Source organism: Pocillopora damicornis, chromosome 12 (assembly GCF_964200805.1).
Source record: "Pocillopora damicornis chromosome 12, jaPocDami1.2, whole genome shotgun sequence".
Taxonomy (NCBI): Eukaryota; Metazoa; Cnidaria; class Anthozoa; order Scleractinia; family Pocilloporidae; genus Pocillopora; species Pocillopora damicornis.
In genome coordinates, this window is record NC_142681.1 from 1,941,827 (window position 1) to 1,958,164 (window position 16,338).

The 16,338-nt window shown below is 38.8% G+C and overlaps 1 protein-coding gene across 3 annotated transcripts in view; it reads right to left on the minus strand.

The window, feature by feature from the left end:
- Positions 1 to 16,338, minus strand: part of LOC113665485 (ATPase MORC2A) — a 22,780-nt gene continuing 6,442 nt past the window's right edge. For 2 of the 3 annotated variants that reach the window (XM_027181185.2, XM_089190613.1), the window contains 34 exons: positions 16,217 to 16,280; positions 15,557 to 15,631; positions 15,381 to 15,471; positions 15,220 to 15,278; positions 13,584 to 13,654; positions 12,961 to 13,039; positions 12,818 to 12,867; positions 12,522 to 12,601; positions 12,135 to 12,171; positions 12,015 to 12,057; positions 10,383 to 10,468; positions 9,875 to 9,967; positions 9,667 to 9,714; positions 9,423 to 9,442; positions 9,106 to 9,173; positions 8,700 to 8,769; positions 8,291 to 8,312; positions 8,053 to 8,153; positions 7,499 to 7,604; positions 6,962 to 7,094; positions 6,483 to 6,524; positions 6,202 to 6,258; positions 5,818 to 5,883; positions 5,280 to 5,321; positions 5,171 to 5,206; positions 4,641 to 4,971; positions 4,153 to 4,198; positions 3,832 to 3,930; positions 3,546 to 3,582; positions 2,672 to 2,904; positions 2,250 to 2,343; positions 2,092 to 2,130; positions 1,799 to 1,957; positions 1 to 1,306 (listed from right to left, as the gene is read on the minus strand). In XM_027181185.2, coding sequence (XP_027036986.2) covers positions 1,214 to 1,306; positions 1,799 to 1,957; positions 2,092 to 2,130; positions 2,250 to 2,343; positions 2,672 to 2,904; positions 3,546 to 3,582; positions 3,832 to 3,930; positions 4,153 to 4,198; positions 4,641 to 4,971; positions 5,171 to 5,206; positions 5,280 to 5,321; positions 5,818 to 5,883; positions 6,202 to 6,258; positions 6,483 to 6,524; positions 6,962 to 7,094; positions 7,499 to 7,604; positions 8,053 to 8,153; positions 8,291 to 8,312; positions 8,700 to 8,769; positions 9,106 to 9,173; positions 9,423 to 9,442; positions 9,667 to 9,714; positions 9,875 to 9,967; positions 10,383 to 10,468; positions 12,015 to 12,057; positions 12,135 to 12,171; positions 12,522 to 12,601; positions 12,818 to 12,867; positions 12,961 to 13,039; positions 13,584 to 13,654; positions 15,220 to 15,278; positions 15,381 to 15,471; positions 15,557 to 15,631; positions 16,217 to 16,280 — 2,770 coding nt within the window. In that variant the 3' untranslated portion in view covers positions 1 to 1,213. Of the gene's footprint in view, positions 1,307 to 1,798; positions 1,958 to 2,091; positions 2,131 to 2,249; positions 2,344 to 2,671; positions 2,905 to 3,545; positions 3,583 to 3,831; positions 3,931 to 4,152; positions 4,199 to 4,640; positions 4,972 to 5,170; positions 5,207 to 5,279; positions 5,322 to 5,817; positions 5,884 to 6,201; positions 6,259 to 6,482; positions 6,525 to 6,961; positions 7,095 to 7,498; positions 7,605 to 8,052; positions 8,154 to 8,290; positions 8,313 to 8,699; positions 8,770 to 9,105; positions 9,174 to 9,422; positions 9,443 to 9,666; positions 9,715 to 9,874; positions 9,968 to 10,382; positions 10,469 to 12,014; positions 12,058 to 12,134; positions 12,172 to 12,521; positions 12,602 to 12,817; positions 12,868 to 12,960; positions 13,040 to 13,583; positions 13,655 to 15,219; positions 15,279 to 15,380; positions 15,472 to 15,556; positions 15,632 to 16,135; positions 16,281 to 16,338 lie in introns of all 3 variants that reach the window. The other variant, XM_089190614.1, reaches the window with a different exon arrangement.

Below are 16,338 nucleotides of genomic sequence, written 5' to 3' on the forward strand. Positions count from 1 at the left end.
TGAATAAAATATCACTTTATTTGCCAAAGCGTCTGTGTACTGGATTATGAGCACCGATCAACTTTGCCCAAGCGAACACTCAATAACTAGAATTCTAAGTCACATACCTAACTGTTTAAAATATTCGCTCAGTTAAAAGGAACCAAGTCAAAATTTGTGGTCCGAGATACTTTTATGTTTTCTGATCCATTTAATTCCAAAATTATCACTTTACAATTTTTGAGTAGTTTTCATGGTTAGGAAGATTCAGTGTAAGTCACCATATGAACCATCGAGTTTTTACTTGAAAACAGACAAGTCATGAGGGTGTTATTCCTGATACTGTTTTCATTAGTTTTCTGTACTTGCCTACAGAGGTTTCAACAAGCACTATAACAATATTTGTTTTTAAGTCACTGAATTTAAGATGTCAACTAACACGACTCCTTCACCTTGTAGGAATCAACTAGAGGACCACGAAATGGCACGCCAAGTTCCTTCACACGTTGCACAGGAATCATAATACAGTGTGATAACAATACAGTGTGATAACAAGCAAGTCAAAAAACCGTATGCACACATTTATCTTTTAAAATAATACAAAATAGTCATTACATTGTGTTTCTGAAAAACAGATATTTTACAGTTAAAGACGTTACTGAACTGACTTTCTACGTCCGTCTGAAATAAATATCATCATATAACTGAAAAATTATAAACCTCGGGAGGTTATGTGTCTGAAATGTTGACTTCCTTGTCCAGGCACATTTCCTGCGCATGTGTGACATTTTACTTGGGACTTCAGGCATCGCTGACTCCCAATTTCAGGTGATCACCATCAAAACGAACAGCCTTTGAAGTCCTTCTTGTTCCTTTTCAAATGTCTTGAGTCATCGATGCTTCTTAGAAAAACATTTCGCGAACGTTTGAGAAAAATCTCTTACATTTCTAACGAAAACAAAACGTTTATTTGTGCATATGTATACAGTTACAATTTAAAGAAATTTCTTCAAGTTGTATGGAATAACTCGAGTAAAAAGGCATCTTTGAACGCGAGCCGAACGTGCGTTATCGTCCAACGCGTGTTGACTTGTACCAAAATTGGAAGAGAGTTGAGCTTAACAAACCATGAGTCATCGCACAGCTTGTAAAATGGATGTACTATAAAACTGAAAGAACACGAATGGCACGTAAAGAATCAGCGAACTGGAAGAAAAAAAAAAAAAAGCATCTGTCATCGGTCCTCCGCCTGCTGTGCTATGTTCTCCATCATTTCATCCACTTTGTCTGAAACATCATCCTCACTTATTGCGCAGTCATTGGGATCCTAGAGGGGGAACACGGCAAAACAAGAGCTTAAAGGCTAGTATAATTACTTCAATAGTACGAAGATCACATGCACGTGCTTTGTTTGCCATTATCACCTAGCCCAAGGGGATCATGAAACGAAAGCACTAAAAGTAAACATAGCCCATGTGCAATTTCTTTATTCCTATAAGGAACGAAAATGAAAAACAATGCAGTCGCACTTTGATAATACTCGACTTTGTCACGGAATTATTCTACACAACGCCATTCGATTTCGACGATTCGCTGTTATCTAAGGCGGCTCTGAAAACGAAACCAGCATCGACAAAATGACGTCAAAAAGCTAGGATTTTCGGGGGAAAAGGCAACAAAAACCTCTTAAGTAACGTAAAAACACAACATTACAAGAAAAACAAGTGGCCGGCCGCAAAAGTGGAATGGACGACTGCATCATCAAAAACATTCACGAAAAGGGACGATTGCTCCGAGAAATCAAAAGGTGTCAACACACCTCTTGTATAAAGCGAAGCAGTTTTCCTGCATTTTTTCGCAGATTTATTAATTTGGTCGTTGATCTCTCTTTTTCGCTGTTTGCTTCCGCCAAACGCTGCTCGGCATTTGTAGCTCTTTGATCGGCTTCTTCCCCTTTTTTCCGGAAACCATCAATCAACTAAAATAGCACAATAAAGTAATTAAAATATTAGCTTGATGAATTGACTCGTTCGATTAAAAGAAAAATAAATAACAAAAAAATACGAAAAATAACGGACTGAAAGACAAAAGGAACGGGAAAAATTCATTTACCTCCGAAATTCCTTTTTCGTAATCATCAATAAAGCTGTCCTGAAAAAAAAAAACCGTAATAATAACTTCAAAAACTGCTAATGATAAAAGTAGAGAGCAGGTTAAAAAAATCAAAAACAAAAGTAACTGGAGCAAGCCTTGATATGATTAACTCATACCAGTGGAAATTCTCTCAGCTCCTCAGTGCCCATCTCTTTAATGTCCTCCTTTGAAATTTTAAACGACGGAGGAGCAAAATAGCAAAGACAGCGTCTAAATAAAAGAGAACTCATTTAAAACATACTCTTATTAAAACAGGAATTCTATAGGGAATTACTGAAGATATTCCCAGATGTTTTTGAGTCGCTTAAAATGGATTTGGTTTAATTACGTGAAGAAGAGTGATACAAGTTAATGATTTGGTTCGTACTGATTTCACCCTTCGTCTACCGAGGCATATAAGAAAGCAGTATCTATTGAAGGTTACAATTTGCCGGAATATACTTAAGACAGCATCTTGTAATGGGAGTTGTGTCTACAAGATAAGCAGACGTTGCCAAAACTAAATCAAAAAGAATTTCGAAAACAATGACAGTCAAACCTAAACAACCCAACGACGTCTTTTAATGCAGGGTGCTCCTGGTCTGCCGTAAGGGTGTCATCCGACATTGACGACACACGGTTGTCCTCTGGGGACTGTACAGGCTCCTTCACTTGTCGAGCTGGCGGCTGTGTTTCCTGATCCTGCTCCTGCTGACTGCTTGGCGCTTCAATTGTCGAGCTTGACACTTCTCTACTTGGGCTTGGAGACTTGGGAGCTGATTCTTCCACAGGCTTAAAACAGAGAGGAATAGTGTTCACACACTCGGTCTCCTGGCAACTACGTTAATACGCCTTTAACCTCTATTGGGTATGCACCTTCCTCTTACAATATCATTAAACTACCAATGAATACGCGACGAGAATAGCTAAAAATTTCGGCCAAGACTGTGAACTTGATATAATCGATCTGAAACTCTAGACGTCACGCAATTTTGTTAAACCTTATGCAACCTTCTAAAGGTCATCGTTTCCGTTATTATGAGGCTCGCAAACGATGTAAATAAACGACAAACCATCCGCCGTCTTAGACAAAACTGTATCATCACTGAAGCCGCGACCATTATAGTGGATCCTTGTTGATGGGATATCACCTTGGCGAGAAGAAACTTTGGTTGTAACAACGAGGTAAATTTATGGCGCGAATGACCATTACGTGGAAGCTTAAGAATGATTTGTTGGTCGTAATTACGTGGAGATTAGATATTGGCGGTTGTGGAGTGAGATGTGACTGAGCTGTCACTCAGGATACTCCAACGAGGTAGATGGTCTTATCAAAGGTGAGGAAGTATGTTAGATTATAGCAAAACTGCAAGAATACTTGGCCACGTGCGAGACATACTGAGTAGTTCTACCTTTAACAACGACAGACTCACTTTTAGAACTCTCAAATCTTCACTGGGATGGTCAAACCTGCAGAAATGTTACAGAAGATTTACTAAAGAAAAAAAATCCTTGAAAATAAAAGCAATTAAATTACTATGAGATCAATGCATGGACCGACTCCAGTCTCTATTTCGGGGAGTTGTTCTGCTTATCTAAGAGTCTGTTATTGTCATAGAGTGAGACGAACTCCAACATCCCTCGATCCTTCCTGAGTTACTTTTGAAGATGTCTTTTGGGTAAAGATAACTCCGTTCGTCAAGTTACTTATCCCCTTACCACTTGTCGTACTTGTCCTTTGGGTACATGTCGAATTTGACGCGAACTCGGCAAGCAAATCCTTTTTTCGGTTTTGAAGCAAACACTGTACCAATGTACCTAGGTGAAAGGTAAAATTCAATAGATTAGAGACGCCAAACTCCCTCAACGAGAAGCTCTCTCAGTGAGAGACACAAGCGTTAGTACACAGAACATATGAAGAAAGTGCAAAGGCAAGAAAGTACCCTAATGAGGCAAAGGCTGTTAGGTTGGCGCCCGATTTTACAGAATTACTCTTCCTACATAAGCAAATGTTTTCGTACAGGCCGAAAGGTAACTTACCAGTTTGAGTTATCAACCCGCGCTTCTACTTTGGTTCCCTTTGAGACTAAAGAGAGAGAAAAGAAACTTTAATAACGGTTTTCATTAAAGTTTACAAGCTTTTCCCCTAATACCACGCTATTTGTCACTTCACCGAGTTAATTCTCTCAAATTCGAATACTCTTTAACTTTATTCTCTCGAATCGCATTTCATCGAGATAAACTGTAATTAAAACAAAGTGCTCAACTCAATTTTTGCCTTAGAAATCATTCCTTAAGAAGGATGTTAAGGCAAGGCCCAGTTCTAGAGACCACTACCCGTATTTATTCATTATCCGTCCGACGTAGTTCCCCGTATTGTTCCAATATTTGGATTTGCCCATCATTTGCCATATGTTATTAGTTCCTATTGCACTCATTGAACGAGAAGGAGACTGAGCGCGTACGAGACTCAAGTCAATTTACTCAGACTAAACAGACTAAATTATTAAAAAACAATACTGTCTTACGTGTCGTTGCATCAGTTTCTCCCTCGCTACTCCATTCCATGAGTTGCTCCATCTCAAGTTGTTCCTGTTCTTTTTCGTCTTTCTTTCGTTGTTGTTCCTGTTCTTTTTCTTTTTTATTTTCTTGCTCGAGTTCTTCCTGTTTCCGTTGTCGCTCTTTTTCTTCTCGTTGTCGTTGTCGTTGCTGTTCCATTTCTATTTTCTTTTGTTTTTCCTTCTCTTCTTTTATCCGTTTTTCTGCTTCTTCTTTTTTCCGTTGCTCCTCTTTCCTAAGTTCATCTCGTCTCTTTACTTGCTGTTCTCTTTGTTCCTGATGTTCCTTTCTGACCACGGTCTGTTATTACAATTAGAACGAGTATATTATGCTGGCATCATGTTTAGGAAAGTAAATGTTCAACAATTCGCCTACCATAAAAACCAAATCCAAAATTAATTTACCGTGGAAAGTTTTGGTAGGAAATTTTACCAATCAACTTCCACAGTATCTGTGGAATAACTTCAAGTAAAATCACAAATTGATTTGAAATTCATACCTTCGTTGCTTGTGGTTCATTCTTTTTCCGTTTGGCCTGAAAGAAACAGTTATTTAATCAACAAAAAAGCTATTAATTGCGCGTTTTAAATCACAGAAAGTACACTAACCTCAATTGTAATCGGAGATGTTGTATTTCGCCGTTTTAATGGCTAAGAAAGAAAAAAATGGATGCCGTCAATATTGCATTTCATCTACAAATGAATTGCAGTAACATCCTATCATCCGACAGTAGTAAGGGTATTATCTCTAATCAGTGTAATTCATAATTTTATCTCCTTAACTTTCGATTTAGAAGTAGGGAAGCCCTTGCTTAGTCTCGAGTGGGGGTAATGTTCACCGTTTCAGGTGGAAACATTTCGTCTTCATCTGTCTGTGAACTATTAACTATTTGGTGACATCAAGCAGTTCCTCACGGAGAATAAGAATATTACCTTCGGGAATTACCTCGCACTTTAATATCACCATCTACTTAACGGATACAGAAAATAAATTTATATATTTTTGGATACATTACTGTAAGACACGACGCATGTCAACAACATTTCTAAAGTCCATGAAGCCTCTTCTTCAACCAGCAAAAATAAGACCCAGAAATCAATTGCAATAGCAGATGTAATTCTCCCAATTTTAGCAACGCTCGTTTACCTCGTTTGTAGACTTTGTTCTCTTAACTTCTGTACTGTCCGCGACTGGCCTCCTCTGTACTCGTCTCTGAATGTATACAAGAAAATCAAAAGGTGTTCGTTTGAAATATAAGAAAGTGTTTCTCTTGTCAAGGACAGCTTGCGCTACAGTACATCACCATGACCCTGACTTAGGCTCGAACAGGCCTTCTCGATCTTCATTCCAGCCAGATAATCAGACTGGGTCACCATATCCATCAGATGAGAAAAGACCTCATGATGAGGTAAACCTAACTATGTTCCTTTACCTGACCTTGGTAGGTGGTGTGCGAGTGTGCGGCTCAGCGAGGGAAGGGCTTATATTATTCAGCAAATTTGTCTTATAAAAAAAGCTTTTTTTCCTCACCTCTGTAGTGTCGCCTGTAGATGAGGAGGTACTCTCCGCCGAAGATACTCTCTCGACCTTAACAAAACAGAGGAGATCCTACTGTCAGACAAAATTCATTGATATCACAGAACATTTCTACCCCTTTGTTTTATATCATCCATGTACTTTTAGCAGCCATGAGAAAACCCTGTAACCGAAGTAGACAGCTGCAACAGTGGAAGCTCATAACACTGTTGACAGACCTCTTTCCTCTGTAAGTTCCCACTTATTTAACTACTTTAATATGAGAAATAGCATACCCTTTTCTGTGTCGTGGCCTGCGCGACTTGTGGTCGTTGACGCTGCGAAGATAACAATGAACAGTGTACTACTGAATACAAACCGGAACGTGACTGAATGCATGACGGATAACTACACTTTGTCGTCACCAAGCTTATAACAGCTTCGTTAAATCGGAGCTATTAACTTACTGCTCAAACCATCAACACCGAATTATTTCCCTATACCAGTATCTACCTCTGGTCCCCGCTGTCCACCCTTCAACCCCTCTGACTATATCTTTGGTTTTCCAAACCCCACTGTCTTTCCCTAGAACTAATGATCTCACTTCTAATTTCCATTTCGTAAGGCTTTCGACCAATATAACCATATGACATTTTTAATTATCTTCCTCTCCTTCGCCAAAATTAGCCATCCAAACGGCCTCGCTGTCGAACGAACGTTTTTTCCATGTTTGCCATAAATTTCAGAGTCATTGATCACGGTTGCGTAACTATACCTCCACTTGCGAGAGTTTTTCTCTCTTTTTCCGGATTTCGTCTTGTAGTTCTTTCGCTTTCTCTTCGGCCGATTTAGTTTGTTTCTGTAAAGTTCCTTTCTTAATTGGAATGACCTGCTCAGGACGGTCACAGCTGTAAGAGAAACACAGTTCAATCTTTTCATTTCCAAGATTTGGAAGCTGATTTCAGTGACTGAGTTAAAAATTCCAAAGTGTAAAAGTACTAACAATTTATTGCTGTATCAAGATCCTGTGAGTCAAAGGGTAACGCAATGCCCTACCACAAGCTATTACTTTAGGGAACTGAAATTCTAACATTACGACATCTGAGGTCGTTTTGCGATACCAAAATCTTCATAAAGTAAGGGGAAACAACAAAACGATTCTTACGATGCTTATGATGCTTGATTAACATGGACAGAGACTACCGGAGTTCCACTACACCCAAAAAATATTACGGATTGTAGAAGGCGGACTTATAAAATTCTTACTAACTTTTCATCCATATCTGGTTATACAAATTCAAGGAGAACAAACCTGTTAAAATCTGATTCGGGGTGCATGGCACAACACCATTCGTCTGGTAATTGACGACCGACGTTTTTCTGAGCAAACGGCAGTTTTCGCCATTTAAGGCATATGTCTAAAGACGCACGAAAACGATATAATCAAGCCATACCATAACTTATGTATAATAAGGTTAACAGACAAACTATTTTTTAAAAAAAGGAAATCTAACACATTGCTGATGTGCCAACATTTACATGATCTATGTCAAGTGAGCAAAAGACGCCATTTTCAGAGATGCACATTATAGATGAAGGGTTTGAATCTCAGGGAGAGGTATCCACATAGAGAAATTGTTGAGTGACCTCCCCTTGCCCTAAGGAGATTAGACTTCCTACAGGATCGCTGTATTTTGGACCACATGTTAAATTTCTTTAACTTAGCATCACATATTAGCTGCAAGTCTACAACTGGGGTGATGTTTCGTATCAGTAGGAATATCAGGGACGGGTTAAAGTAAGTCGGTTGACGATGCCTAAGTGTTCGCGTTCATTTACAAACTATTAGTGACGTTATCAACGTACCGCACTGTACATTTAATGGTATCTGCATCGCCCTTTTTCTCGCAAACTTCTGATCCATAGAGGGGCCGTCTGCCCATTTGCCTACATAGCCGAAATCCTCCCTGGGATAAAATAAGCGTAGTAAAACAGTCGATTTAAACCCAGTTAAGATCCATACACTTGAGCAAAAAGCATCGCAAAAAAAAAACCAACCAACAAACAAACCAACAACAAAACCATAGCCTTTCCAAAAACTTACCAGAACTTCGTTACACCCTGACCTGTACAGAAAACACGGCACTATATCAGTACAAATAACGTATGAGACATTTAGCAACATATTAACCCTTTAATCCCTGTAGGAGATGAATAGGTTCACTATTTAATTTTAAAATAGTATCGTGTGGAGAAGTAACAAGGATTAAGCAAATAAGTTGCTAGAATATAACAACAGGTTCTCACCACCATGCAATGGAGAAATGCACTGCCATAGGGTTAGGACAGATTGCTTTCAGATCTCAGGCGTGAAATGGTAAAAGCAGATTGAGTGGGCAACTGACCACACCAACAAGTTTGAACGTGAGACCTTTCAACTAATACCGAGATTTTTTAGAGGAGATGTACCGCGAATGTCAGTGAAAGAACGAATTGACCAAGCAAACACTTACTTTCGATTTTCGAGTCTTTCCAGTATTGTTCTAAGTGCTCACCCAACGCTCTTTGTAATTGTTTAAATTCCTGTAAATGGAAAGAAGAGGAAGGGAAAATTGAGGGAGAATCACCCAGGTGGGAGTTGCACGTTTCTTTCAGAAAAATTCAGCGGATAAAGAAGTTTCGAATGACGGCATGTTTAATCACTCCGGTAGAAGGTGATTTCGGTTTAAAACGTTTCTTGTGTTTCAATACACCTGAAATCTGTCTCTCTGGTCGCATTTAACCATGAAAATACACTACTCGTATATGGATAATGAGCAGCATGACGTATTCCGATGGCTGAAAGAAGGCGCGAAAGACAGTTTTCAACTGGAATAGGTAACGTTCTATTCACGAAGACACTGGGCAAGTATCTTATACCTTTCCGTCTGCGAAATCCTGTTTATTGTGTGTGGGCTCCAAAACGAGATAAGGCACATCTACAACACCTGAGGGAGAGGAAACGAACGCGAATGGTGATCAATTCACGTGAAGAACGAATTATTGAAGTTTCGATTTTTGACGCTTATTGTCAGGTTTGCCATGATGCTGTTGGCTGTTAGATTCAAATCGCGTTTGTCAGCTAAGGTAAGTCAGTTTTGATCTGCTGCTAAGATTAGGTCGTAATATTTGGTTCGTTGATTGGTTTTATTGTGACAGGGATTTTTGTGGAATAAAATGGAAGGGGGCCATCATACCTATGATTCCGTAACATTTCCTGCAAAACAAAATACGAGAAACAAAGTCAAGAAAAAAAAATTCTGTATGTAAAGAGGCAAATTAAAGTTTTTCTTTTGGCTGAAGGCAATGGATACTATTGACCAGAGGTGACTGACAGACATGCAAATGTACACAGGGCTGTACATGTTAACAATGATCGTTATCAGATGAGCACAAGGTAGAGATTATCATAACGAAAATACTTAGAAAGCTACTACTTACACTCCTCCTTCCTTTTGCGGGCCAACTTTTTCGTACATTTTTATTAACCTATAAAATGAACACAAGTCAGTCTCTGAGAAGAATCAATCACAAGGAAACATGGAGGAAAAGGCCACAATTGTTCAGTCCATTTTAATAGCTATTCTTAGCTAACACAACTTGTATAATAACACGAACGACTTCAAGGCAGAGATTAAAGAAAACGTACCGACTGCAGTTGTAAATGAACATTCCGTAATAACGACGATTCTCAATGTTGAATCCAAAAGTAAAGTTAAGAGTCTTAGGTTCCTTCATGGATCTGAGGAAAAATGTCATGCAACACTGACAGTCTAAACAACAGAATAGGAGTAATTTTAATCAATTTTACCATACGCCTTAACTGCTACTACCGCGCAACCAAGCCCAAACTCAGGTAGTAAAATATCTTATTATTCAACTCAAATTGCTGTGCACAAGAAGTATACGATGGCTTAAAATTCGCCCCTTGAATTTGGCTTTTAACAGACAACAAGGCAAGTTCTCTAGCTTTGCTCAGCCATTGTTTCTCCGAGAATTTCGAGGTTTGCTTTAGTTCTTCTATTTTAAGCCGCTTAGGAGCAAAGGGGGCACTCATTTCTATCCAGTTCCATTACTTTGGGAAGTAAATATTGACTGCAGAAAATATAATACATTTACTTCAATTGTTGCATTCTACAGGTAATGATTTGACGTACTTCTTTTTAGCTTCAGCAATGTTGGTCTTCATTTGTGCATCTGCCCTGGCGGCCGTAGCGAGCCCTTGTGCTTTTCTCAACTCCGCCTTGGTAGGGGAAAATATTACATTTAGAAGTAAAGAAATATTAAAGGTGCTGTGTGTTGCACAAGACCTGCTTTTTAACTCGTGAATTGCGCGCATGCGCAAGAGCGAGTTATAGATACGATGTGGGGAATGGCATTCGCTCGCTCGCTCGATTGGTCGATTCCTGTAAACTTTTTTTAGATTTTAGGCTTTTGAGTGCATTTTATAGTTTTTGGCGAGCAATAAACAGACGAAATGGCGACCTTTGTTGCTAAGAATAGTGGTGGGGTGACAAAGAAGCCAATGATAATCTTAAAAGAGTTTTTTTTTTTCGTTTTAGTTTCAACAAGCGGCGCCAGCGACTGGCAGGCATGCAAGGATTCACACTGAAATAACAGAACAACCTTCGTTTTTCATAAAATTGTAATTTACAGTCCTTGAACTTGAAAACAATCCGAAGATTCATTGAAAATATCACTTACTGCGAAGCGCTCGGAGTTTACAGATGTTCAAAAGCTTTTTCTGTTATAGCGTGAGATTGAGGACAAAATTGATCATTACGTTTCGTCGCGTGTGTTTTTCCTGTGAGAAGCAACAAAAGATGCCGGCGACTGACGAAATAACAAGTTAACACGAAAATCAGATAACACCTAAACAAACAATTTTAGCTACCGATTTTCAGTGAATTTTTAAAGAACAATTTTCTTTTAAGTTTCAAGACAATTTGAAGATTCAACATACAAACAACGTACTAAAATGCGAAAGTTACACACCACAAAATTGATAAATAGGCCTGAAATGGAATTCTATCTTGTTATTGATCATACGTTGCCTAGCACGTGACCTAAATCTACCCAGGCGGAGATCCAAAATGACGGTGGCAGGCTTGGCTTAGTTATATCACTCAAAACTCGTTCCCGTTTGTCTCATTTGATAAAGAGGGAATCGTTAATGTTTTCATTAAGACAGTATTGCCTTGATTTTCTAATATTTACAACGAAAGACAGTAAATTTCACTTTTCACCCACATTTACTTCCAACCTTTTCTTTTGAACCAGAAACAAAAATGATAGACGTTTAAAACACATGACATCATCCACCTTGTCAAATGTAATAGCATGATCATTTCAATTGTAATGCCTTCTTATCCCAACGTTACTTTGTTTCTTTGCTACATTAGCGAACACTGAACTACTGCTCGTACTCTAGATATGACAATCAACCACAAAATTCCCTAAACCAGATAACATTAAACATAATCTAAAAAATCATGTGTCAATTCACGAGTATGCTCACAGAGCACTTTGATTTTTTTCTATTTCCTTATAGATAGAACCGAAGGTCGCCAAACTCGTGTATATTAATAAGAAGATGCACCTTTATGGTGAGATTAGGCCATACGGAAAAAGCCTCTATTTTGTTAACAAGCGCCCGCTGATCAAGCCCTAAGCTGCACGCATTAGTGAGGAAACTATATTAAATGCGAACTACGCGAGCAAAACATTCCCAGGCAGGGGAGAACAAGAATCATTGTGTGGCAAAAAAAATGGGAATATGAAACTAATACCCTTTTATCTTTGGATGTCTGTTCCGCTTGCTTCTGAAGTTCTCTGAAATTTGTAGAAGTTTTCATGAGATCTAGTAAAGACAATTGGACACAAAGTTTCTTATCTACTCAAAAAGATACCTTGCTTGTGTTTCAAGCTCTCGCGCCTTCTCCTCGGCTGCAAAGTAAATTATAAAAGGGCTCATAATTAAATCTTGTCAAGGTCTAAAAATACTTGTACGTACAAAAACTTAAGTAACGGCTACCAAATTCACTCCTATTTCGACGCACCTAACGAAAGGTAACATTTCCTGGAATATTATATCAAGTTTAGCGTTTTGTAGATAGCAAATCCCGCTCTTGCTTTGAGGTTGTTTCAAAACCAAGTTGAAAGTACCACAGAAGCGAGAAGAAGAAACGGTTTTGAAACTTAACTTTTGAAAGGCAGTGTTACAAGTTATACCAAGTATTATGATTCACGGTTGGACCCTTAACATACGTTTAACAACACAGTCTCTCATTCGTTACCTATTTTAGCCTCACGAACAGCCTTCTCACTCTCCTGTTCCGATCTTGTCTTGAATCTTTTAGACGTGAAATCGTAACACCTGGGAAACGTAACACAAGAAATAAGTTCAAACCTAATTCCACATCCTTGAACATGCTCCAGAGGGATTCACACAACTCGCTGCATTGAAAAAGGTTGTTAAGATGTTTTGCATGTAGCCAACTAGCGCGATGAAAATAACCTAATGTAACAACGTTTTACGAATCATCGCAAGAGTAACAAGAAAAATCAAAGAAATATTTTTGACGTTACTCACTTCGTGTTGTATAAGCAAGTCGTTAGTCTTTTCGTCCGCACCTTTTTACCCTGATGGAATAAAAAAAAGCAAGAGATTGGCACCTCCGCAAACACTCGATCAGCCAGCTCGTTAGTATTCACTGAACACATGACCACTCGCACCTGTATGTAAATTTTCATTCGAGGATCCAAGTACATAATTGCAGTGTAGGCTCTAAACGAAATCCTCTCTGGCATAGCCCTAGCAGAATAACAACAAGTAACTATTAAAATTTTATTTACTCGAGAAATGTATCAAACAAAAAATTGGTTCACCTCCATCTATCAAGCTCTGTAAAGCAGAGAATTTTTAGTGCCATTATTGATAAAATTACACCTAATTTTGTGAAAAAATATTCCGACGTATTTAATTTTGTGAGTTTCGGATGCATGTTTAGCTTATAGGGCGCTCCACTGACCTGGGCTATCGTTCACATGTACTTAGTTTCAAACAGACTTGCAGACAAGTCGCTTGTAGATTCCAAGGACAGCACCTTATACTAGTCACCAGGACCCTGAGGGTAATTTTCTCAGGCACGATTCTCCTATGGACTAGTTATAAGCTGTCGCTTGAAGTTTCTCATATCAGAGGAAGTGCTGAATCCACCTTTTATAAGGCTTTATTGGCCTCTATGCCCCACGACCCAAACGATATTAAACCGTAACCTCTTATTCTAGGGTATCTATGGCATTGTATACGAAAAGAGATTGTACAATGCAAGGAATATGGTCGAAATAACACTTACAAGTCGTAATCTGCCACGTTCCCTCCTGCCTCTGGATCCGCCATTTTGATATCATGAGGATCACTGACTACCTACGTATCCAATGACATTAACATTGTCAGCTTGACAATGGCAGACATGATATTCTAATAGGTGGTATTTTAGGGGCATGTCTGGCTGTTATGTCTCTACAGATTATCACTTCTTTGTGACTATGAGGGGCCCGGAGTCAGATGTATTACAAGATTCTCTCCTCATGTTAAAATCGAGGTCCAACCTTTGCCACAAAACGTAGCCAAAATCCAACCAATTACCAAGAGAACATCGTCACTTAATGTACGTAGATTGGCGAGGGAAGGGGGTGAGTGTAACGTATGTCTAATTCAAAGCGTGGATTCACTCAGCGTTTCAAGGAAATAAAACTTTACTAATCCTCAAAGGAGCACGATATAAAAGTCGCTGTTGCTATCGGTTACGGGAAAGGGGGTTCTTGTCCCCACTTTTTCTTTCCTGCAAGACGTTCTATGATGCGGACAACTGGTCGTTTTTTATATCATCAGTTAGTTACGAATGAATCGTTTTCCTTCCTTGCATTCGATACCGCCACTTGACTGAACAACATCTGAACTGATTACAAGTTAGAAAAACCTCTTTTCAGTTCTATTAAACGGATGAGACTATCAGTCATCCTTTTTTATGGAAACCAGTAGCTCAATACACACACATCAGCGACAAAGAAAGCACTAGCAAACATCCGCCTTCCTGTCTAGGTTTTGTCACCAAACATGCACCTCCCCCTCTCCCAGCCACGAAGCAATATTGCCTCCTGCGTCCGTGGTAAAAACTGGCAAGTCACATTACTTCGCAACAAGATTCATATACAGCGGTTCACAGAGTCAAAGAGCATAGAAGTGATGGTAGAGTATAATCGCTTATATTATCATCATCATTATCACCATCATTATTATTATTATTGTAATCATCAACCTCAGCAGAACCATTTTTTACGATCTTTTATCCACACAAGTCCTGCTCACTGTTCTACATTTCCTTGTAAATTAATGACAGAGTATGGTGTTATATTAGAACGCCCTCTTACTGATAAATTTGCCTATTCTCATCACCTGGTTTCTGGACGATGTATCGATATTGTAAGGAGAAGGTAGCGGTAAATCACTTCTTAGAGGTTAAACGTTAGCATTGGTAATGTGGGTTTGAATTGGACGAACTCGTAGAGGCTGCAAACGAACTTTACTCGGATAAACATGAAAGCATCGGTTTGAAATTTTCATGTTCCTCTAGATAAATAGGAAAGATTCTTTCAATATTTTCGGAAATCATGTTTGTCTCGTAATTGTGACCTCGCTAAAACTCTTGCTCCCAATTTTAGAACCCTATAATTAACAAAAAATACCAACCCCCTTAATTTACTTTCATTCCACAATGTACACACTTGCATACTTTGCAACACTACAACTCAAGTTAGAGAAACCTTGAGTCCCAATGCTGATTTCAAACTGAATCTTATAAAGATTACTGATTGCCCTATAAGTATCGTTAGAACTAAGATAAAACGGGAAAATTTTTTCGATCTGTGACTAAAGTACGATATGCATCATTACATTCCTCGTGGTCTTTTCGACTGCGTTCAACTTACATCAAGTTCAGGCTCGCCATTATCCATGAGTTTTACATTATACACAACAACTAGCGTCCCTGAAGAGGAAAAAGGAAAGACCTAGAGCGTTAATATATAAAGAAAGGCATTGTGTAGTTATCAGATTCAAATGAAAAGTATATTCACGTCTACAAAAGTACCTTTCGATCCTATTTTATCAAATTGCTCAAACAACTGTGATTCCATCTTGAAAGGCGAGTACTTCAAGATCAAATTCAATTCAAGTTGATGCTGTGAAGGGAAAATGTTGACGTTAATTACGCTGGCTTTTGGAACAATTATCTTCAACAAGAGAAGTAAAAATGGCGATTCCTACCTTTTCCAATTCACGCTTAGATTTACCAAAAGGTTTCTTACTGGATACTTCCCAGGAAGGCATCGGAACTACAACCTGTTATGAAAGAGGAAACCAAAGCAGTTTTTCTTTCTGCATTCATACCTAAATTTAACAGTTGGATATAACCACCTGTGATACATTAGTGTTGCAGAGGTCTATCGGAGTCGAGACGAAGAAACCGGTGCCCAAAATCAAAATGGCATCCTTTAAACAAGTCTGAGGGAGAAATTATTCCATTCGAGCTGTTCAAACTAAAAAATTATAATGGCAATAATCTCCTGTCCCACGATATAGTCACTTCTGATATGGAACGCCACGTTTTGCCTGCATAATACTAATCTACCTCAATAGGTGAGGTCGACTGCAAATGCGTCATACTAAAAGGCACTGAGCGGCCTTGTGATTGGCTGATTTTCAACAGCTATGATAAGCGCATCTCGGTTACTTCATTTCCGCTTTGTTATTTACGCAATCATCAAGATGCATGACGAGCACCTTTTCGAAGATACCGAAACGATAATGATACACTAAGGTAAGTCTACCGAATTCGGTATTTACTTGGAGAGAAGATTGTTCCCCTTAACGGTACGCAATATTGTAGGCCATGCATTTGAAAGCTTATCTTCCTTCGCGACTCACTTCTTCAATCTTCTCTTTCTCGTGAAATGTCCTCGAAAGGAACAGGCAGCTCATGGTGTTACCTCTGAAAATTAAAATAACAATTCTGATTTACTTAAGCCACAAAAAGCATCTTTTCGTTA